The 24342-nt window shown below is 40.0% G+C and overlaps 1 protein-coding gene across 1 annotated transcript in view; it reads left to right on the top strand.

Moving 5' to 3' along the window:
- The window catches only part of LOC122809317 (interleukin-17 receptor D-like), a 411276-nt gene that overhangs the window by 190660 nt on the left and 196274 nt on the right, over positions 1 to 24342 (top strand). The window contains exon 4 of the mRNA XM_044080716.1: positions 20696 to 20820. Within this exon, the coding sequence (XP_043936651.1) occupies positions 20696 to 20820 (125 nt within the window). The remainder of the gene's footprint in view (positions 1 to 20695; positions 20821 to 24342) is intronic.

The following is a 24342-nucleotide window of genomic DNA, read 5'->3' as shown; positions in this document are numbered from 1 at the left end:
TCTGAGTGTTGCCATGGAGATTCTTCACATAGCTATAGAATGCTTTGTGGTTGTCTTTAGAATCACTGGTGATTTTGTTTTAGTAACTAGCTTTGGAGGATTTTATCAGGGATCGCAGCTTCTTACTGAGGCTGACCAGGGAGCTCCTTCACTCGTGGGATTTACTCACTTTTGCAAGAGTTTCTTCCTTCTGTTGTACAGTTTGTTTATGGCAGGGGACCACCAGATTGGCTTCCTGTTTTTGGTGGATAGAGTCTTGGTTCTGTTTGGGATAGCACGATCCATGCACTCATGTATGTGCTTATAAAGTGCAATTGTGTAGGATTCAGTAGTCATAACTGTATACTGTTCATCTGCATGGGTGTCATGAAGTTCACCACTTCTGTCTTAAGAAGCATGAAGTTGGCTTGGGAGAAATTTTTTACCATAGTTTCTTTAATAGGGGGTGGAGGCAGGATGTGGAAATCTAGGGTAATTAGCTTATGGTCATATCGGACCAATGAGGCATTGACTTCAGGTGTGGAACACCAGTCACTTATATTGGTAATGACTAGATCTAGGATATTGTTGCCCCTGGTGGGGGTGTGGATAAGTCGATCCAGGGCATTGGAGTTTATGAATTCCAGAAAGCGTTGAACAAAGAAGTTGGTACATGAGTAGTTTTCCCAGTTAATGGTGGGGTAGTTGAAATCACCCATTATTAGGGTGTTTGGTTGAACCCTAATATTTTCCAGTACATCAAGAAAAGAGAAATGGGAATCGTGGGGCATGGTACATGATCTGTAGCAAGCTACAATTTGGATTGCAGTTTTGCCCAGAGTTAGTTGCACTTGGATAACCTCGGCTGCATTATGCTGAGCAACTAGCCTGGAGGTGTGGATATCCTTAATGAATATGGACACACCTCCGCCTTTAGTGTTCCAGTCCAGGTTACATGGCTGAAAAGTGTGGTATGAGTTATAGCCTGGTAGTGCAGGGGTGCTCTCTGGAGCCTTCAACCAGGTCTCAGTCACTGCACAGATATCAATGTTCTCCATTTTAAGGAGTGCCTCGAATGAGTGCATTTTGAGATTTAGACTTCTACCATTGAGTAGCATCACCCTCAGTTTTTGCTTGCCTGTTCTTGTTACGGTGGTGAATTTATCATTTGAACCTTGCCTAAAAAAAGGCACTATAGGGGCGGCAAGAACCTTAGCCAGTATCCAGAATCCCAGGGGTGACAGGTGCAGGCCATCTCTGGCAAAGCACCATGGTCTGTCGACCATGTCATCCCAGGCAGACAGATACTGGATCCCTTTAGAATAGCACCAGAAGCTTAGCCAATTGTTGAAGTCAATCATTTTGTCCTTGTACTGTGACATTATTCTGGGTGATGGCAGAATGCTACTCAGTTCTAGGGTCATACCTGCCTGGGCTACAAGATCGGAGATCTGTTCCATGTCTCTTTTCATGTAGTCCAGGGAGGTATGTCTCACATCGTTCACACCAACATGGACAATGACAGAGTCATATTTGTACTTGTTGTGGAGTGACCTGAGTGCATGGGTTATGTGGCAGATCCTGGCACCCGACAGGCAACTGACAGTAACCTTCTCCTTGTTTAGCCTGGTGAGTGGGACATCAGTGTGCCTGACTATAGAGTTGCCTATGACTAGTGTGTTGGGTACGTTGTTTTGCCTTATTGGCTGTGGTTGAGTGGCACACTGAGTCTGCGGGCTATGTGTCATTTGGGTTGTGTTGGGGGGTGGAGGTTGCTTGCATTTCTGCTTTGGAGGTCTCTGTTGCTTGAGCAGATTATTATTGAGAGCCTCTGCGAATGTTTTTGTGTTTCTATGTGTGCATTTTGGTGGTGTAGATTTAGTGAGACTATGTGATGAGTGCGGTGTGGTGCAAGTGTTTACCTTCTCCTCTTGACTGTCAAGTTCAGTCTTGATTGGAGAGAGCTTTACCTCCAGTTTGGCTAGATAAGTGCATCTCTCACGGGTTGTAGTGTTGGGTGGTAGGAGGAGAGGGTTGTCTGTGTACATGAGGCAATTTCTACATTGCCCCAAGATGCCCAGATTCATCAGATAGACAGGAGAGAACACTGAGAGCTGACCCTTGGACATGCCTGAATAAAAAAAAACTATTTTCCTCCAGATAAGTGAGGAAAGTGAGTACAAGAGTTGTTTTTCTCTAATCAAGTGAGGAAAGTAAGTACCAAAACTGTTTTCCTCTAGGTAATGAGGAAGGTTGAGTGCTGTAGTAATTAGTAGGTTATTTAGTGCTTACAAGTTCTGAACAAGTGCTGATCATGAATAGGCAAATTCAAGTGATAAAGGTAAGAATCTGTATATGGACTAAACTAGTTACAGGAAAGGGGGGAAACAAGTGCAAATGTGGGCTTTGAAATCAGAAAGTTGAGAGAGATGGAAAAACTGCCCAAATGGCCAATAACTACAATTTCTTGGCCAGAACCACTCCTTATGTGGTAGATAGGTTACCTAGTGCTTACCACTCCCACTTCCCTTCAACACAGAAAGCTTGGGAGGAGGCTCAGAAGCTTACATACAGTCCTGGATACAGCAAATCTGAATCTGGACTACACTAGTTAAAGGAAAGGTATTTTTTTTATATATACAGAAAAGTAGCTAAAACAGCAGTCAAAACAATTCAAATGCAGTGCAAGCTAGCACACTTGAGTACGTAGCAATGTTAGACCAAACAGTTTACAAAATGCAATTAAATTAAAAATTACTAAAAACAATGCAGAAGGAGTCTATTAGGTAGAATGAGGTCAAGAGATGGGACTGGGGGGGAGTGGTGGCCATCTGCAAAAACCTCCAAATTTAAACAACAACACAGGAATAGGGAGGGTGGGTATGGGGAAACCAACACCTTCAGCAGAGATTTGAAAAACTATACAGTGAAGCAAAAATAACCGTGCACAACTCTGGTCAGCCAGCAATGATATAAAATTAGTCGAACAACAATTAACAGTACACAACTCTGAAGTGCCAGAAAAATATACTCAGCTCTGTATATCTCCAGATAGTTCGAAGAGCACTCTTTCAGGACACAGGAAGGCTCCAGCAATGATATGCAGACTTTTTTACTAAGAGGGTCTAACTTTATGCAAGTAATCCTTGAGATGGTCAGATAACACACATGATGTAAAACCAGTTATATATACCAACTTAAGACAGAGAAATAGGGGGAGGGGGGAAAAACACCTTCAGCAGAGATCTGAAAAACTATACAGTGAAGCAAAAATAACAGTGCAGAACTCTGAAGTCAGCCAGGAATGATATAAAATTAGTCAAACAACAATTACCAGTACACAACTCTGAAGTGCCAGAAAAATATACTCAGCTCTGTATATCTCCAGATAGTTTGAAGAGCACTCTTTCAGGACACAGGAAGGCTCCGGCAATGATATGCAGACTTTTTTACTAAGAAGGTCTAACTTTATGCAAGTAATCCTTGAGATGGTCAGATAACACACAGGATGTAAAACCAGTTATACCAACTTAAGACACAGAGAAATAGGGAGGGGGAAAACACCTTCAGCAGAGATCTGAAAAACTATACAGTGAAGCAAAAATAACAGTGCATAACTCTGAAGTCAGCCAGCAATGATATAAAATTAGTCAAACAACAATTACCAGTACACAACTCTGAAGTGCCAGAAAAATATCCTCAGCTCTGTATATCTCCAGATAGTTTGAAGAGCACTCTTTCAGGACAGACATATTCCAAAATAAAACATAGGGCCAGTGACATGATTATAGCAGCCAGATGTCATGCAGCACAGAATCATTGATGTTGGGGCTGATGCAGAAGACAACCCAAGTATGTTAACTGCAGAAATGCCAAGTATGCTAGTTTAATAAATAATTGTCCTTGCCTACATATACAAATCCATTTGTGTATGTATGTATGTATATATATGTATGCTATTTACACTCGAAAATAAACAATATTTTTAACCAGTCCTTTCTGTGTTACTTTTGTGTGATTAAAAATGTAAACATTTCAATCCAAACGTAAACAAAGCTAACTCAAATGTAAGCAGTGATAGTGCAGAATGTGTCAAAACAGTTAGAAAACTGTAATCAATGTTACCATTCTCAAAAAGATTAGTCTAACTGCTGTACTGGTGTGAAAAATTGCTGTACATAGGAATAAATGTATATGTAGACTTGTCTGCATGAACAAGGCATCTTTTTGCTATTAAATTCATGTCAAAGATTCATTGCTGCAAAGCTGGCAGGCAGGACTCTTGCCTCTGGAATACTGACCAGTCAGCTAGCTCTGATCACTGAGATCATACTCCTAGTCAGACTTTAATCTCAGAAATCTAAAATAAGATTCCTAGAATGTCATTGTTACATCAGGAGTAAGGGTCTTGCACCTTTCATTTATTTCAGTTTAGAGTTTTAAAGCAGTGTTAGCAGCACGGCAGGTAGCATACTTTTGTTTTGATGCAGAAGGTTGTGGGTTCTGTTTCCATAGCTTGTAGATGGATTTGTGTTGGATTTTAAGAGGGTGGGGTGCTACAGTTCTGAGTATGTCCTCCTTTGGATAAGATGCCTAGTAACCAGGAACCTGTTTTATTTTGCCATCCATTCCCCATTGCAATATTACCAGCTTATCATTTTTAATGTAACATATGCAATTTATTCTTCAAGGACAGCAGGCAGTGAATTTGTTGATGAAATACTTAAATATAAAGTTTTTTGCTAGCAGCCACCTTTTCATTAGTTACAGTCAGATCTCTTTAATGTGGAATTATTCAGGTGACTTTTACTTCTGCAGAGACTGTGCATATTGACTGATATTGGTGGGTTGTAATGCCAGAAGTTTGAGTGGCCTTTTATGGTTGAAATGTTCTGGCATTATTGGTTCATATATTTTGTTTCTTTGCTTATTAGATATAAATTTAAAACACGTTCTAACAAGTGGTGTTGTATTATACAAGGGATATAATTTAATTATTATATATTATAATTTAATACAATCAGGAAGGTGAATCAAAGAAATTTTGCATGGTCCTAAAAATGTGTGCAAGAGGTCTATGATTTGAAAACAGCCCAAATGTAAACTTAATCTGCCACTGGCCAGATGCATTTTCTTTGAATGTGGGCTTCAATGCTGTTTCAATGAATGTGAGTTTCAAAGGCACAGAAGTTTTAGTGCTAAGTCGGTTTTCATTGTGAGACTATATTTCTTTGTTTACAAACGTCTATCAGTGTTTGTGCTGGAAAATTTGAAATAAAAGTTTTAAATTAAATCCAAATATCTGTAATCATTGTAGAAGTAAATCAGAAAGCACTATGCTCACTGAACGTTTTGAACAGTGTTTATGGCAACTGGGGAGAAATAGCCAAATAATGGGACACTGGAATGGCTATGTGGGGGGGCTGAGGGGAGGTTGACCCTAATGAAACATATGCATGCCACCACCTATTTGTTTACAAAAAAACACTGCCCACATCCCTTCCCCAACATTCCTCTCTCTCAAAAAAAAATTTATCGGCACCTGTCCCACAAAAAAAAATCATACATAGCTCCCCATTTTGCACGAATGTCTTCATGACACATTTGATTTGGTCCAATTCCTTATACAATAGATTGTGTTGTGGTCACTCCTTTCTCTGGAGGTGACAGTCCAAATTCAGCTAATATTTTGCATATATGTTTATGTTTTATTCTTGAAGAAATGGATAGCTATAGTTCTTTCCTACATCTTTACTGCACATTCCTTCCTTTCACTTTGTTCTTCCCCCTTCTTGCTCCCCTTTTCATCACTTTCCTGACTCCCTATTTCTTTTCTTTAAAGAATTATTGTGATAACCCTGGCAGTTCATTGCAGGCAATAAACTCACCACCTCTGACACTGCCCCCAGAGGGAAACACTGGTCTGTCCTGTGGGGCAGAACTACCCAAGGGGCCAGGTAGTGCTGGGGCAGCAGAGGGGTTGCTACCAGGTCATGAAGCAGATGTGCTGGGCACTAGTGCTGTAGCCAGTGGAGTGGGGGCAGGAGGATCCTGTGGACAAGCCTACCCCACTGGGCTGTAGGAAAAAACAATAAATAAAAATAAAAAAAAAATAGTAATAATAATAAAAGAGAAAATAAGGGTTGGGGTGAGAGAAAAAAATAAAAATTAAAAAATAATAGTAATAATAATAAAAGAGAACATAAGGGTTGGGGTGAGAGAAAAAAGGGAGAACATTAGTAACTTCATATATGACATACAAAGCACTGATACAGTTATTTGACTCTATTCTATTACCTTTGCTTTTAAGACTACCAATTTCTAACAAATACCTTGTTTACTGTTAAGACTACCCAGCTCCTAACAGATGCACAATATAGTACAGATTGCAGTGAGCAGTCCTTGATGTCTGCATATATTGCACATATGTGTGTTCCAATTATACTGATTACAGTTTACAGCAGGCTACTGGTGCTACTGCTTTGGAGCACTGATGTTACATTGCAGTATTGAGTAAAACTTAACAGTATTGTATACTTGGAAAGTGTGGATTTTGAAGGCACAACCTATGACTACTCTGTAATAGTGAACTGTTGCTTTGGCTTTCAGATTAATACATGCATACTTTCATATTACAGTTAAGAAATGAATGCTGAGTTTGATACAACCGTATAAATAAAGCAATAAAGGCGTCTTTACTTTTAATGCTAAAATAACATTTCTTTGTAGATGCATACCTACCACATGCTTCTCGCATTGGTACCAATCTAGCTGCATGGGTTCACACATTCAGTTCTCAGTCTGTGACAGCTGTGGGAAAAAAAACAGAAAAGAACAAAATACCATTAAGCATTCCAAGCTTTTAATGCTTACAAGTAGTCTATATAAATGATACTTACACATCTGTCAATCCAACTGTTGAGTGTAACCCTCTTCCTCATCCTGAGGTCTCGGAAGTGATTCCGACATTGTTCACCAGTGCAGGGGATATTGGTAGCACTGGTCAGAGCCCAGGCCAGACTATTCCATGCCTCTGCCTTTTAATCTGAGTCACAATAGTCTGATAGTCCCTCTGCAAAAGCCTGGGCCCAAGTTCATTCACTAGGAGTCCAACACACACTTTGGACTCCTGGACACCCCATCTTTGAGCATAGAATCTCAAAACCTTTTCAAGAATTCCTGCCATGCCTACCACAGATTAAGAACAATGTAGAAAGATGTTTTCCCACCAACTGCAGGTATTGCACTTACTGGGAATGTGCACTTTCTGGTTTTGCAACATTGAAAAGTGTTGTGCATAGCTTACCATAGTGCAAATGCACTGCCTTGAAATGTGCTTGCACAATGGCCAATAGTATTAATTGAATGCATCCGGTGTATGTTTGTGGCTATCTTGGTCCTGTCTACTACCTGAGTGGCCCATTCATCCAATTTGTTACCTGCAATTCTATGCACAAATGAGATACGCATAGCCAAAGTCATTTGTGCTTAGCAGTACATTGACCAAACAGTGGCGCCCTCAAAAAATACATTATAAAAAATGGAGAAATAGTTGAAATGAGGAAAATCAATCTATGACATATAGAGTAGAAAATGTTAGTACACATGAGATATGACTACATAGGTCTGGTTCTCAACTCTCACTGCAATGCAGCAACTACATGTAGTAATTCCTCACACAACCAAGTGCAACTGATTGTACACTGATATCAAGGCATGACCTGTTATTTGTAAATGTATTATATTTAATACATTTGGATGTTGTACACTTAGTATCACACAACCTATTATGATTATTCCTCGTAAATATACAGCTATATCCTACCTTTCTGTGTTTCTTGGTCATTCATCAGTTATCTGATTAGTACTCAGATACATGCAGTGTGTAAGCCAGTCTATATCATTTACCTTAAAATGTGTAAGGCTATTAACTGGGAATACTATGATATGCAGTTGCCTTCAAGTGAAGGGCAGGTTGGATGGCACAAACAAGCACAGACTGCTGTTTTGGGGGGGGAGCAAAGGTAGATTCATGTCATGGCACATGCAAGGGTATACTGGTCTTTCTAGGGGGGGGGGGTAGACCCAGGCTGAGCTACTACAAACAAAGATATGTTGCTCTTGTTGGTCCCCTTGTGTTTGAACTTGTGAGGGTGGTGAAGCTAGAAACTGCTGTATGTCTCATTACTTTCTAACTTCTCTCTGCTATGATTTCCCATTACAAATGTATGCTGCTAAAATGAGGACATGCAGTGATAATCAGTACTTTAGGGAGTTATCAATATCTGAATCTTTGAGACATTATGCCTACTACTTGCTAATGGACACAAACAAGTCAAATAGCTCTCTGCTGTCACACGTTATATTAATTTATGTACAACTCTCCCACCTTTTACTTTCTTACTGTACTAAGTGATGAAACACAAGGACATGCCAGAATATTATTATACAATATAGTACATGTTCAGGACTTACCTTGTAAATGCAGCAGTTTCCACAGTGTTAGTTCAGGGCTGACTGTGAGGCAAGCAGTACACAGCCAATACATGGGGAGGTAAAGGCTCTGGCTCTGAGTTGAGGCCATCAGATGTTGCAGAGTACCTGTATTGTGTCCTTGCCTACCCTGTAGTACTCTACAATGTCCATGGTGTATGTTGTGATAAGTTAAATGTGGCCTGAAAAACTCTTCTCCTTCTTGGTCTAGGCCTATTAGCAGCAGTAGCATTGCCTGAAGCCTGTAGCACATACAAATGGAGTTAATCAGCAGCTCCTAATATTCTGTCTGTGTAGACGTTCTGTGTCTGTGCACCACTACTTTTGAAATCCATGGGAAAAAACAGCATGGAGTCTGCATGGTTGCTTTATAATGTGTTGAATAGCTCCATCAGATTAGTTGATTAGCATGCATTTCAGCTGCTTATGTTGAAATTAGAATCTCTGAAACAGAGTGTAAGACAGATGAAATCCATTAATGATCTCCTCCATTATAAAAAGCTGGCCAAACTGATGGTGTGGACACTTGCTACACGTTTGCAGGACTTCAAAAAAATATTTCCAAAGATATCTTTAAGAGAAGTATTAAACTCCTGTAGGTATGCTTCCATTACCTACATAATGCATATGCTGGATATATTAATGAATAATGTGAAACAAAGCCTTTTACACTGTTATCTGTAACCATTAGTTAGAGGTGCACTGATGGCATGGCCATGTTTCTCAAGCCATTTCAGAGGTACAAATGATTGACAATACATGAAAATAGAATGCTGTATGATACATGTGAACAAATCTTTAGGGACGGGTCCTGGGAAATCACAGTTAGTTTTAAAGATGTTTTATTAGTAAAATGGTTCATGTACCTGTTCTTTTGTGGGTCTGGGGAGCAAAGAATAGTTACTATTTTGTCACAAACTAGAATGGACTATTATTTTGGAGGGGAGCATAATTTAGTTACTGCTATGGCACATACAAGGTTATGTTGCTCTTGCTACTCTCCTTGTTTTGCATCCTGCCTGTTGTTAGTATTTCACATCTATAGACTGTTTCATGTTTTTTCAGTGGGTACTACTGACTGCCTACCTTTACTGTTTTATCTAGTAACAGTTGCTTTGTAGTTATGTGATACTTATGTGCATTATCATTCTGTTGTTTTTTAGGACACAAAATGTCATTAAGGCAGAGACTCCCCCCTCAGTGAAGTGAAAATAATATTGTTTACTCACTCTGTCAACATGGCACATTTCTTCTGGGAAGAGGTTGTCCCAATATGCCATAAAGGCTCAGAGTATGGCAGCAGATCATTGCCAATATAAATACTGTTGGTGGCCACAGCCAGGCATACATGCAGGTGCACCACAGGGCCACTGACATGATTACTTCTCTAATGAGGCATGCAGCTGCTGTTGCCCGAGACTAGAGGGTAACTGGGGGTGGGCCTGCTGCAGAACCACCTCTCACCCCCAATGAGGAATTCCTGGCAAACATCCTCCAAAAGGACAACTCACAGCAGAGTGGACCACAACATGTCATTGATGTAGACACCACTCCTTCGCAGTCCCAGGAGGAGCTTCCAGGTAGGCTTTGTTATATGACCAGATGAATACTGTTTTATAGGAAAACAATTGAAATAAAAGTTATTTCTGTGTCATGTGTCTTTTTCGGGGGGGATTGAAGATTGGTACAGTGATAAGTTAATTTTGAAGTTGTCAGCCCTCTTCTTGTTGAACATACACTTAATGCAGACATAGAGGAGTACATGTAACACCCCCTGTCTTATTGTTAAATGTGATAATGTTGCCCTTACCTCTTGCTTAGCTCTTTTTAGGACCATCAAGAATCCAGTGATGTATGCTTCCTGCAAATGGTAAGCCAAATAAAATTATTTCACTACTGGAGATCAATTTATAGAAATATCATAATGTGTCATTTTACGCCTGTTGTGTATATTGCTGTGTTGTCTGCAATAGTGGCAGACAATAGTTTTTAACATTTATTGCCCCATAGTAGTGCAGATATTAATATATGCCTGTGTTTCTTCCTTTTTATCACAGATGATCATGACAGTGGGAGAGTGGACCTTGTGCCACCTGATGTCAGTATGTCATCAGACACTGATGATGATGATAATGGTAGCAAAACTGAGGCATAGTTTGGGGGTACAGAGGTTGAATCTGACACAGAGTTTGACATCCAGATACCCCCTTCATTTTCCGGGACACAACCAGTAGGCCTACGCCTACCCAGTCCATTGAGCCCATACATATAGGACAGGTGGAGGAAAAGGACATTGAACAGGGAAGTATGACTACTGCAGCTTCAGTGTCTGTTGAGTCTGGCCATAGCCAAAGTTTTGGTGAGGTGCCACACAGGAGGACTGATAGGGGTACTTGGAAGGGGCCTGCTGTCCCTCCTCCACCTGGTGCAGGTGTCTCTTCACATGTCAATCTGTATGTTTAGGGCCATCAGGGAGGCACAGGCATGTTCATAAAGGTGTTCTGGACAAATGCTCAGGGATGTGGCACAGTCTGACATGAGTGACTGCCTCCACTGTGTTGCCAAGCCACTGGATCGGATGAATGACAATTTGGAATGAGGGGTGTCTGTGATAGACTGAGGGGCATCTGTCATGGAATGAGCAGTGTCTGTGATGCGGGAGTAGGGCAGCCACAACATTTGCTGATAGCAAATGCGGCCATGCCTGATCATGCTCCCATAGTGGCAGTACTTCCACTGGTCCATCGGTGAGTGTGCTGTTCACACCCAGACATAGCAGGCCATGGGATCATGATCCTGGGCATTCTCGGGAAGGGAGCACATCCAGCAGACATCAGTCATGCTTATGCAGCAGCACTGCATCTGACCTTGGGCATGGAGGTGGCAGTGCAACTCCTGGCAAAGCTAGTTCTCATGTTTGGGGGTGACAACAATGAACTGCCACCTCTACCATGCACAGCTCACACCTGTCCAACACACCAAAACACAGAGCTAGCACTGAGCTTAGCTGTGTTCATGCAGACTCTCGCATACCACTTTCACACTGAGGACCCCTACAGACCACACACAACAGTTATATAGTTCAGCCTGCCTACGTCATTTTCTTCCTCACACACACTCACCAGACGTTTGTGTCTGCCTAGGCCTCCTGCCCCCCCCCCCCCCCCCACACACACACACACACAGAGAACATGCTTTGCAAGTGAAGATAACTGGGCCATATCCCTATTTTCTATCTTTTGGATTCAGGGATACAAAAATTTTTTGTCTAATGCACAGGCTGCATAGCTACGTTAGTGCCTAGTATATCTGCGTTTGTGTTGTTGGGCTGATAATTGTACCTGTCACTTATTTGCCAAATTATACAGTGGATAGCATCATCATGTCAGTACTTTCTAGTGTATTCTCTTGTAGGGGTTGTGAAGTCAGGAACTGCAATGTGTCTCATTACTTTCTAACTTTTCTCTTTAATGTTTTCCAGTACATACATATGGTGCAGATCATAAGACATGCCTTCACATTCAGATCTGAGGATTATATGACAGCACTGTAGTCATGCTTATGAGAACAGTAATACAGTATAATGCTCTCATTTGCATGAACCTCACCAGAGACATGCAGCAGCTGAACAGACCACAGGGCTTTATCATCAAGATAACACAGGGCCTACTAACTATGACATGATGTATGTGGGTAGATTAAAAAACATGTCACTGTCATCTGTCTCATATTGCATTACATTTTAACTGTTATTCTAATCTTCTTACTTTTTGTTTAAGCACTTGAGCTTCAAGATCAGTGGTCTTACATTAAGAAGGTTTGTAGTCTACACGCTTGTGGGAGGATGCAGTAGCATTTGCCCTTCTGAGCTGGTAATTGCTGGTTGAATACATATTGTGCCTGTTATTCTTTGTTATGGTTTAAGCACTTGTCCTCCAAACCAGGTATTTTATGTTAGGAAGGATTGTGGTCTAGACTCTTTTGGCAGGAGAGGATAGCCTACACCATTCTAAGCTGGGAATTGTTGGTTGAAGGCTTATTGTGTCTGTTATTCTGAAAGTGTCTTAGTTCTGGTTTAAGCACTTGGGTTCCAGACCACTTATCTCACACTAGGAAGGTTTGTTGTCTACACTCTTGTTGGAGTATTCTACTGAATAGCTGCTTTATTTAAACTGTTAGTTTTGCTGTTGTGATTGTGATTTTCTGCACTTTGAATTTCTAGTACTTCTGTTATAGCATAGGCTAGATTCATGCTTGCTGAATCTAGACTGTTTAGGTATCATTTAGCACTAAATCCAGCCATCTTTCATTAAAAATACTCCCTGTACCCTTGTGGCAGAAGTGTGCAGCCAAGGACCCATCTGAGTTGTTGATGGCTGGAATAAGGCTCAGTCAAGGCCTTTCCCCTTTGTTTACTTTTTTAAAATTGTTTAACTTTGCTTGTATTCCTGTGTCATGTTTGTCTCGGTTTGCACTCACTTTACTGGAGCTGCTCAGACCTTGCACTGCTGCTCTGCAAATAATTCAGTAGTGCATTGTGAAGCATTGACATGTAATACCTATAGCCTTCCAGAGAATAGATGCTTTTTCTTAGTCTTACATCAAAACCTGGACCATCTAGCCCACTCCCACTAGTTACTACAGTATATACCTTCTATAATGGATGGATGGTTTCCCACCATTTCTCCAGGCAGACTGATTGACATGGGCATCCTGAGGGAATATAGCAATTGCCTCATATATACTGATAACCAGTTACTTCTAAAACAAACTAACACAACATGTGAGCTATATCTGTACTATGAATTTGGAACCAATTCTCTGATATAATGACAAACCAGATATCAAGCATGTTGTCAGCACACACACATCTTGAACATAACAAGCTCACAATACATCAGCCCAAATATGTGGAGGTACTCCCTAGAAGCCTACCTAAAGATCAGAGACCTCCCAAGCCCAGACCTACTGCACACACTGCAGACTCAACAGAATACACTACACATAATAATACACACAACAGTGTCTCAGCCAATAAGCCCCTAAGGCAAAACACCTCAAAACCTATTGTCTTGATTATAAGCAACTCTATAGTGAAACACACAGATGTCCTCCTCACCAGACTGGACAAGGAGAAGTTCACAGTCAGCTGCCTGTCAGGTGCCAGGATCCATCAGATCACATATGCATTTGAGTCTGTGAACAAGTACCGTTATGACTTTGTCATAGTCCATGTTGAAGTGAATGACTGTAGACATACCTCACTGTACTATACGAAGAGAGACATGACTGAGCTGTCAGATTATCTGTCACAGACAAGTATGTCCCAGGCCCTAAGCAGCATCCCACCTTCACCCAGGATGATGGCTCAATATAAACAATACATGATTGACTTCAACAATTGGCTTAGCTTCTGTTGTCAATCCAGGGTTATCCAGTATCTGTAAGCCTGGGAAGATATGGTTGACAGACCACACTGCTTTGTCAGAGGGTCACCTGTCACCTCTTGGCTTTCTGTTACTGGCAAAGGTACTTGCCTCTCCCATAGTGCCTTTTTTTTAGACAATGGCAGATCAACTAAATTCCTGACTTAACAAAATCCATTAGAGACAAACTCAGGGTTATGTTGCTTAATACAAGGAGTATAAATCAGAAACTGCACTCACTGGAAGAGCTCCTTACCTTGGAAGATGCCCATATCTGTGCAGTCACAGAGACATGGTTCAAGGCCACAGAGGGCTCCACGGCCATGCAAGGCTACAATGTCTTTCACGCATTCAGACCTCAAAATGAACATGAAAGAACCAAAGGCAGAGGTTTATACATCTTCATTAAAGACAAATGCATCTCCAGACTGATCAAACAGTACAACTCCATAGCGCTACTCCAAGTCCAAATAACTGTATGTAAAACCCCCTTCCATATCATTGTTGGCTATAGGTCTCCCACCATGAACGACGAGAACACTCTGCCTACTTGGACCTACTTGAGTCACTTACTATACAGCCAAACACCTTAATCATGTGTGATTTCAACTATCCTTCCATCGACTGGTAGTCATATATGAGCACAAACACACTCACCCTAAAGTTCCTGGACTTTCTTAATACAAATGTTCTGTAACAGATAGTCTCCACCCCCAGAAGGGTCTTGAATGTCCTAGATTTAGTATGCACCAACATAATGGGTCTCTACACTATCCCCTGTGTGTTGCCCACTCTGGTCAGTTTGGACCAGAATTCAGTCTCATTCAAATTAATGATCATACCTGACCTTCTCTCAAGAGCAAAAATGATGAAAAAATGTCTGCAAAGCAAACCATAGCCTCCTAAGTCATGCCATAAATAGTTGTAAACCCCCTGCTACTACTGTCAACAATGACTGCTATACATAGGTGTACATAAATGGCCTGTATAAACATCTATACAAATGTAAAGCTGGCTGAACCTGAACAGATCCAAACAAGGTCCTCACAAAAAAGCAAGCCATCCTGGTGGGCATCAAACATAAATAGATTATACAACAATTGGAAGAAACTAATGTCTAAGAACAAAAGAGAACTGACTCAGCAGAGGAAGGACATGTTCCACAACTTGAACAAGTAAATTAGCTATCTTTTAAAGTCCTCTAAAGCCAAGTATGAAGCTAAACTAGCATCCCTAGCTAAAGATAATCAAGAGGCATTTTTTAGCTATGTCAGAAATCTAAAAGGGAAGGGCCAGCTTTGTGTCGAACTTGTAGTGGATGGTACCACTCATACTGACCCTGAGGAAATTGCCAGCCTGCTAGCAGACAGATTTGGGGAAAACTTCACCCCCATCCCACCAGACATACTCCAAAGCATATCTGTCACCAGTCCTCTACCTAGTATCTCCAAAGAGCAGATCATAACCGCACTCTTCCTGGACAAAAATACAGCCTTTATGGGACTGGATAACATCCCAGCCTGCCTACTAAATGGTCTGAAACAGGACCTAGTGGAACCAGTTGGCACTCTCTTCAACCACAGGGTAAGTACTGGCTTTGTCCCAGCAGAGTAGAAAGCAGCAACAGTAATGCTTTTGCACAAAAGAGGTCCATCAACCGACCCTGGGAACGATACACCCATAAACCTAACCAGCCTTATCTACAAGGCCATGGAGAGAACCATCATGGACCTTATCAACAAAGACATAAGTGACCTTCAGACTCTTGACCTGCCACAATTTAGCTTTGTTAAGGGTAGATCATGCTTATTAATTCTGGTGGACTTCTTCAAGAATGTCACCAAGGCCCTGAAAGAAGGCAAAATGCTACATACAGCCTATCTTAGCAAGGCTTTTCACACAACCCCCCACTCAGGCATCATTGAGAAACTCACACAGCTGGGAATCAACCTATATGTCACTAGATGGGTAGCCAACTGGATCACCGACAGAACACATACAGTCAAAGTTAGGGATTCCACCTCTACCAGCTGTCCAGTTACCACTGGTGCACCACAAGGATCTGTGTTGGACCCCCTACTGTTTAGGATGTATTTATCAGAAGTCCATGGGGAACATAGAAGGCCTGCGGCTTACCATGTTCACTGATGACTGTAAACTGGGTACAGTCATTGAGTCCCCCAATCCTGTTGACATACTACAAAAAGGGCTTACACAGACAAATGATTGGTGCCAAAGCCAAGGACTGAAAATAAACACAAAATAGTGCATTATCATCCCTTTTGGAAATGGAAGTCCCTACAAATTAGAATAATAACAGTACCCCCCTAACCTCAAACACTGTGGTGAGACAATTGGGAACACAGGTTGATAGCAACCTTAACTTTGATCACCATGTGTCCACAGTAGTAAGAAAGGCATTCTATGTTGCACATCTCATAAGTAAGGGCATCACATCCAGAGCTAAGTATCTTATAACTCCCCTGTACTCAACCCTCATCAAACCACTAATAGAGTACAATGCTCCCTTCTGTATGTACCTCACCAGACACCTGCAGCAGCTGGAAAGATCTCACAGGTTTCTCACCAAGAAAATTCAGGGCCTGCAACATATGACCTCCATGGACAAACTGAAGGCCCTGTCATAGTATTCTGTATTTTATACGCTGCAGAGAGGAGACCCATGCCTGGCCTACAAGTAGTCTCAGACCCTGCCCTAGTGGAAATGCTGCACATCTACAAGTCAGTGGGACAAGATTCACTCATTCTCGGGATCTTAACCTAGCCTGCATCATTAATAGGACATGCTAGAGAGAAAGATATGTCTCCCAGAGATTGCCACTCCTCTGGAACAAACTCCCAATTCATGTAAAACAGAGCTCCTCAATGACACTATTTAAGCATAACTTAGACAACTGAATGGGAGACCATAAATTTACCCTGAGTGTGTCACCCATGTCCCTCTTGGATAAGGGCAGTCGATGCTGATTATAGACTTGTGTTGCAAATATAGATCATACAACTTAGTCAATAAGGGAATAGTGGTATAACATGGCTAGATTTATAAAGATCCTAGGGTCAAAGGCTTGGTTACCTCCTATAAACCTAAAGTGTTGTCTGCCTGGGCTCCAGGCCAGTGTCTGATCCTGACCTGGTGGGATGGATGCATATGCAATAATCTGATATAGCTAATTACATCAGCATTGTCTGTTGAGCATATGGTGATAGCAATGTCCTACATGCAGGTGTAAAAGTTTCTCTGAAATGTCAAGTAACAGCTCACACACACACACACACACACACACACACACACACACACACACACACACACACACACACTTGACTACAATGAAAATAGAACCCTTACCTATCTAAGGACACTGACTACAAAACACAATACTTTATGCAAGCACCATGGGACAAGTCTTACATTAATATTGCTGCAGGTCATCATGTAGTAGATGACATCAGCAGTGCATGTTGGAGAGAAGAAAGTGGGAGGCCTCCTTGAAATGGAAGTGTAGGCAGGTGCAGGTATCAAAATGCTGGCAAGCCATGCAATTGGAAAGGTAACTGTAGGATAGCACGTCTACTCTGTTGCTAGAGATACACACACACACACACACACACACACACACACACACACACACACACACACACACACACACACACACACATGCACACACACACACACACACACACACACACACACACACACACACACACACACACACACACACACACACACACACACACACACACAGTTGACTGCAGTGAGAACAGAAACCCTACATATTTAAGTGCATAGGGTCTAGTACACAGTACTCTATGCAAGCACCATAGCACACGTCTGACTTTTACATTGCTGAAAGTCAGTTTATAGTAGATAACATCATCAGTGCCTGTTGGAGAGAAGAAGGTGGGAGGCCTGCCTGAAATGGAGGTCTAGGCAAGTACAAGTGTCAAAATGCTGTCAGTCTAGGGGACTGGGGTGGTAACTGCAGGATACACACTTACTCTACTGCCTGGATGGACAAACACACACACACACACACACACACACACACACACACACACACACACACACACACACACACACACACACACAGTTGACTGCAGCGAGAACAGAACCCCTACTTATCTATGCACACAGACTACAGAACAAAGTACTTTACACAAGCACCATGGCAAAAGTTTGACTTTTACATGGCTGCAGGTGAACTTATGGTAGATGACATCAGCAGGCCATGTGGGGGGCAACAGGTTGGGAGGCCTGCACAGACACATAGATTCATAGGTTCATATGAGGTCAGTAGCCTAACTGTAGAGTGTGTCCTAGGTGTGTAAAAACACAAGTATCTTTACTGAGCATAGTTGGATGTTTGAGTTTAGCAGAACAAGGTTGTGAGCACCACCGACTGGTCCTACCCATGACGGAATACACAACATTATATATTACACTTTGTAGTGTGGTTGATATATGTGTGCAAAAAATACTGAGCTCCAGGGTTGTACTGCGTCAGGGCGGGGGGACAAAATATGTATGCATTGTGAATATATGATGTATACTTAGAATGTACCCTGATTTTGCAATGTTTCCATATGCAGTTATATGTCATACAAAGTAAATGGACAATAAACACCAATAAGAAAGCATTATATATACAGTTCCATAGCACAGTGAGCAGTGATTTGCACAATGATTAACAAAGTGTAGATGCATGAGAGTTATCTATTAGCACGTAGGTAAGTATTGCACAAAAGCTAGCTGCATTGCTAACATCTGACAAGCAGAATGCAACAGTGGGAAGCAATTATCATGTATAGGCAGTTATGTATGTGTTTTTCACAATAGTTAAAGCCATGCTGATCAAGATAGCAGGAATACATTTACAGGACTATACTAAACAGTATACCTGCAGAAATACATTTGACCATAAATGAAATGATACATAGATTACTCTAGCAGTAAAAATAATAAGGGGGGCATTACTGAGGTATATATCTGCACAGAGGAATGTAGGTTTTGAATTCTATATTTTATCAGGTTTACACTTTTAGCTGTCTACATTAGTTACAACTACATTGTTTATTTGGGGGTGAGGGTGCAAAGCTGCATTTATTTTATGGCACTTAAAAAGGAATTGTTGCTATTGTTAATATAATTTTCTAGCATTCAGCATGTCTGATAATGTCATAATGTGTGAGGGGTTACATGCTAGGGTCTGTTCTGTTAAAATGTATGGGACTTTACTTGTTCTTGTTTCCGTGTCAACTCCTTTCCGTGGCTGTATTTGGAAAACTTTCGAATACATGGCCAATATGAGCATGGAGTCTACATGGTTGCTTTACAGCTTGTTTAATCACTCCACTGTGTTGATGTGCTTCATTAGTATGCAATTCAGCTACTTATGCTGTAATTTGCATGCCACACAAGTTTCTGTGTTTGCATGTGAGTCTGTGCCACTATGAGGAGTTTACTGTATCTAAAACTCTTCACATCCATGTTTGCATTGTGCCACGATACACTCATGGTCAAAAATGATCATGTAGGCTTTATTGAATCCCCAAGTATAGTCTAAATAATGGCATGTATCCTTTGACCTGAACTAACACTTCAAGGAACACAGAGTTTTAGGCACTGAAAATATGCACACATTTGATGTCAGTTTCAGTTTTTATCAGCGTTTCTGTATTTCCACTGAAAGCAATTAAATATTTTGTACAGTATACTTTTTCATATTATATATATTTTACATTCTCCACATTTTTGGAAGCAACAAATATCTTTTCTATGAAAAAATATATATATTTAACTCAGCTTAATGCAGCTTCTCCATACCTTTTACTGAAAGACAGTGCCTCTCTACTCAGCCTGTCACCAACATACCAAACTTTTTAATTACCTAGATAACTGTATATTGCAACTTTTATTTGATTTTCTAATTACATATGTTGTCTACAGAAAAAAATATCATCTGTTTTAAAATGTGGCAAATGGTGAACTAGTACCTAAATAGAAAACCTATATTCAAAAGATAATATTAAATGTATTTTAAAATTTAGAAAAATTGTGATAATTATAGAGGTTCATACTAGGTTAACTACCCTTGTGAGCCATTTAAAGCACAGCCAATTTCTCTTGTTGAGAATCAAGCCCTGCATCTCTTGTCCCTGAAGTAAACATTTTAACAATTATGCCAAACCCCAGCATGAGCAGTAATTTGTTTGTGAAAACTGTGTAATAAAATATGCTTTTCATATTCTGTCATTTTTAACTGAAAATTTTCCAATCTAATTTTTAAGTGGTATTCAAATACTAATCGAAAACTATAAAGAAACTGCATGCAGTAAATATAGCTGATATAAAACTGAATAAAATGCTTATCATCATGCTTCATATCTGTCGGAAGATAAAGCTTTTGTGATAAAATATTCCAGTTCCTGTAATGTGTGTAAATAATACATACTGTAGTTTCCACCACTTACATATTGATGCTTTTGTTTTAATCATTGCATTAGCAAGCTTGGAATAAAAATGTAGGGAGAAAATATAAAGGCTGAACTGATGGTTTCTATGGTGCTAAGAAAGCGAAGGCCATAAGATTTTGAACACGCAGTGAGGGCAGCTAGAAGTCTTATGTAGTGTCCGTTCCATGTGCAACAGTGTGTTTGATTTTTTGTGTAGTTGTTGTTATACACCTTCATTCAGACTACTTATGGAAAACCTTTCACTAAATGTTAATATTTTCTGTTTCAAGCTGATACTCTCACTAGTCTGTCTTTCTCTTCTTCAGGTCTCAGCTTCCTTAGAGGATTCCAAATTTCACTACAAGGACTGAGAGCAGATATTGGCTTAGTGGGGTGTCAGCTCTACTTGTTTAACACTGTCCTGGAGCTGGAAAGCGGAGACAATCACAAGGTAAGTAACCATTCAGTGGCACCCAGGCAGTCACAGAGGAGGAAGATAAGGAACTTCCCCTTTAAAGAATGATTGCAGTTCTTAATTCAAATATGATGGACAAACATATCAAGAACAGCATTTTTTTAATTTGATAAATAACTAAGAAAACCAGTTCACTGGAATGTTTTCAGCAATAACACATATGCCAGATGCAAATAAAGTGTATACATACTGGCACTTCAAGGTAAAAAAAGGCATAAATATAATGAATATAAGTTACAATATCACTACAACAAAGAGTCCTGAGTTTAAATTTTACACAGTGCAATAAAAATAATTATATATACAATTTATTTACATTGGATTTTTGTCAGGTATATACAAACGTGCTGACCTGCTAGAAATAAAAAACAAGTTTAAATGACTCAGATATGCCAAACAAAAGAGGGGGATTTGTGAATGGAGTGTATTTTGGGTGCCAGACTAACATGGGAGACATCGGTGACTGACACACTGATGTGCAGCCACAAAAGAACAGCTTGTTTGTGGCAAAAGACTGAGACTGTGGTATCTTGAAGAGTTCAGTTATCTCTGAGATACAAAGTCAGTATATTGAAGCAATAGAGGAGTGGGATGTAGTCCCCACCCAAGGGGGGGGGGAGGGGTGTATGCAAAGTTCCCCTGCAAAAATACTTCAAGAGTGAAAAAGCAGTTTCATTTGTTGCTATTTCTCTGAGTCTAATTTTTAGTGATCATACTTCTGAATTCTAATCACTTTTATAAAAACATTCTGTCATGGGGCTGTGTATTATAGCTAGTAAGGTTATGGGATGTGAGATAAAGTAAAATGTGTGGGGATCAATATTCTGACTGCAGAAAGATTGCAGTTGTAGACTGAGTTTTGTGATGAGAAAGTTTGCATATAATGCTATAAAACAAATGAAGAATATTGTGAAAGTATTCCTACATTATTCTAAAAGTTCAAGAAAGAAGGAATCTCTTAGCCAATCATAATAAGAGTTACACAGAGTGGCTTGAGATAAGTAGCCCAAAATGAAGAATCAGAAGAGTCTATATTTGGTGGACTGGAATTCCATCCTGCTAGTACAACATTTCAAAATACTTGTTTACACATTGTTAGTATAAAAAAGGGTCTTTTCTTCGAATTGCCTGATAAGATAGTGGTGACAATCTTAAGTTTTGAGGAGTAAGCAGAAATTTAGATCTCTTAATCTGCATATTTTCCACTGAGTACTAAAATATATACTTAAGACAAAATACAAACCCTTTGTGTCTTGATGAGTCATGCAATTTAAATTGCATTAATTACATGTGAAGTGTGACTGAAGCCCAAGACTAGTATTTTTATTTGTAAAAAGGTTTTAAGCTTCTAATGCACAATTTCCTTGAACTGCCTGTGCCATATATTAGACTGCTCTGTGGGAAAGCACTTTTACTTTGTTTTGCAAATATCTTTTACTTGTTTATTACCTTTGGTAATTCTATTGCAATGTTATCCCTTGAATAGTAAAATTTCTTAGTAGAGAAAATTAACCTTGTGCTTCTTGGGGATTCGTAAGAACTAGATGGCATTAATTATCTGTGAACTCTGAGACCACATAAAGACTACTACTTTTTATTTGTAAGCATTTCAAGACTTTCCGGCGAAAGTTCACTTAAACTGTCTCTGTTGTAGAAATAGACTGCTGAGTCAGAAATGCATATTTCTTGGTTTGTGTTGCTCTTACTGTTATCTTGTTTGATTGCAGAGTGTGTAATTGTGTTGCAGTGGGTTACTTAAAGTAATTTTCAATTAAATTCCAAAAGCTCTGATTAGGAGATAAAACAAAGCTTGTATCTCTTGGAGAATTATTTGAAAAAGTAGGGGTTAATTACATGTGAAATGTAGCAGGCTCTAGAAACTAATATTTTTATTAATAAACATTCAAATATTTTCCAGAAAAACTCCTTTTGAACTACTTCTTCCATAAAAAGATTGATTTGTGGGAATGCATTTTTCTTGATTTGATTGCTTATGCTGTTATTGTGTTTGAGTGTTGTGTGCATTTGTATTGCATTTACTTCTTTTCTCTTGAATAGTAAAAATTCTCAGAGGAAAGGAAAACAAAGTTTGTGTCTCCTGATAATTCATAAGAACTAGCAGGCAATAATGCCCAACATGTTGGCTACTTCAAGGAAATAACAGACCACCCTAGAAATGTCTTTTATTTTCTTGTAACATTCACCTAGGAGATGCTTAGAAAATGGGCTTTCTGTTAAATTATTTTGCTTTATCATTAGTAGGTCTTTCTAAGTGAGTATCGGATACATAAATGTTGCTGGAGGAAGTATTTTACATCCAAAATATAAGTTATGTATATTTCATAATGCCTACACACACTTACAATACGTAAACAGGCAGATGCAGAGGAAGAGACATGGTCTTACACATATACAGAAATTCACATGCACATATGTACACATGCACACAGAGATACACATGCGCACATGTGAGTGCACACATCAGAAATGCAATCATGCACACACATATACACAGAGAGTCGCTTAAACACACACACACATACACACACACACACACACACACACACACACACACACACACACACACACACACACACACACACACGCAATCATGAGGAAGGAAAGGCATTCAAGAGATTTGGTCTAATTTTTTTCTGTTAAGGAAAATAAACCATGCCTAAAGCTTAATGTTCAAAGCCAACAAAATAGTACTTCCCTAATAAACTGAAAAAACAAAATTCTTCTAAGGATATACAAATCTTATCTGGTAATAGCGCCCGATTTCCTATCCCTTGAACAAAAAAAGATAATTGCCTTCTGTTTACCCCTGTGGTGTTAGATTGGGATGAAGTTAAAAGCATAAATGGCCAGAGGCTTAGCACAACAAAACTACACTGGAGTAAGGAGAAATGATCAGCCATACTTTCAGATGTGGCTCGTCCTATCAGACTGCAGGACTGCAGCCCTCCCAGCAAAATAAACAACATTTTGTAAATAAAATAATAAAATATAAATTATTTTAATACAATCATTTATTATCTGGCCCCTGCTTATTTAGCTATGACTCCGATTGACTCGCTGAATTCCCGGAACTCAAACTGTGCATGCTTGCCGAGTTCCGGGTAAAAAAAATATAATTTTTTTGTAAATCCAGATCCAGACTGCTGTAAAAGCACTCCGGATTAATGAGTGAAAGCATCAGTGTGATGCCCAGAAATCTATGCGGTTTTGTAACTGCATAGAAGTGGAAGAGGCTCAGACTGCCACGTCCACAGGCACGTACGTGACGTGATGGGCTGAATGGTTATTGATTGGTTCTCGCACTCTTCCCAGGCTTTATGTGCTGGGAAAAGAGCGAGAACCAAACAGTAGCAGCTGGTGGGCACTGACTGAATCAACTTGTTTGTGTATTTGCAATTTGAATTGCATAACATTGCATCGGAACTCGGTCATCCTGAGGATCTGAGGCTAATATTGAATTTGTTTTTTATTTGTTCA

Source organism: Protopterus annectens, chromosome 8.part0 (genome assembly GCF_019279795.1).
Source record: "Protopterus annectens isolate FY-2018-M chromosome 8.part0, PAN1.0, whole genome shotgun sequence".
NCBI classification, from domain to species: Eukaryota; Metazoa; Chordata; order Ceratodontiformes; family Protopteridae; genus Protopterus; species Protopterus annectens.
This window is presented reverse-complemented; position numbering and strand designations above follow the sequence as displayed.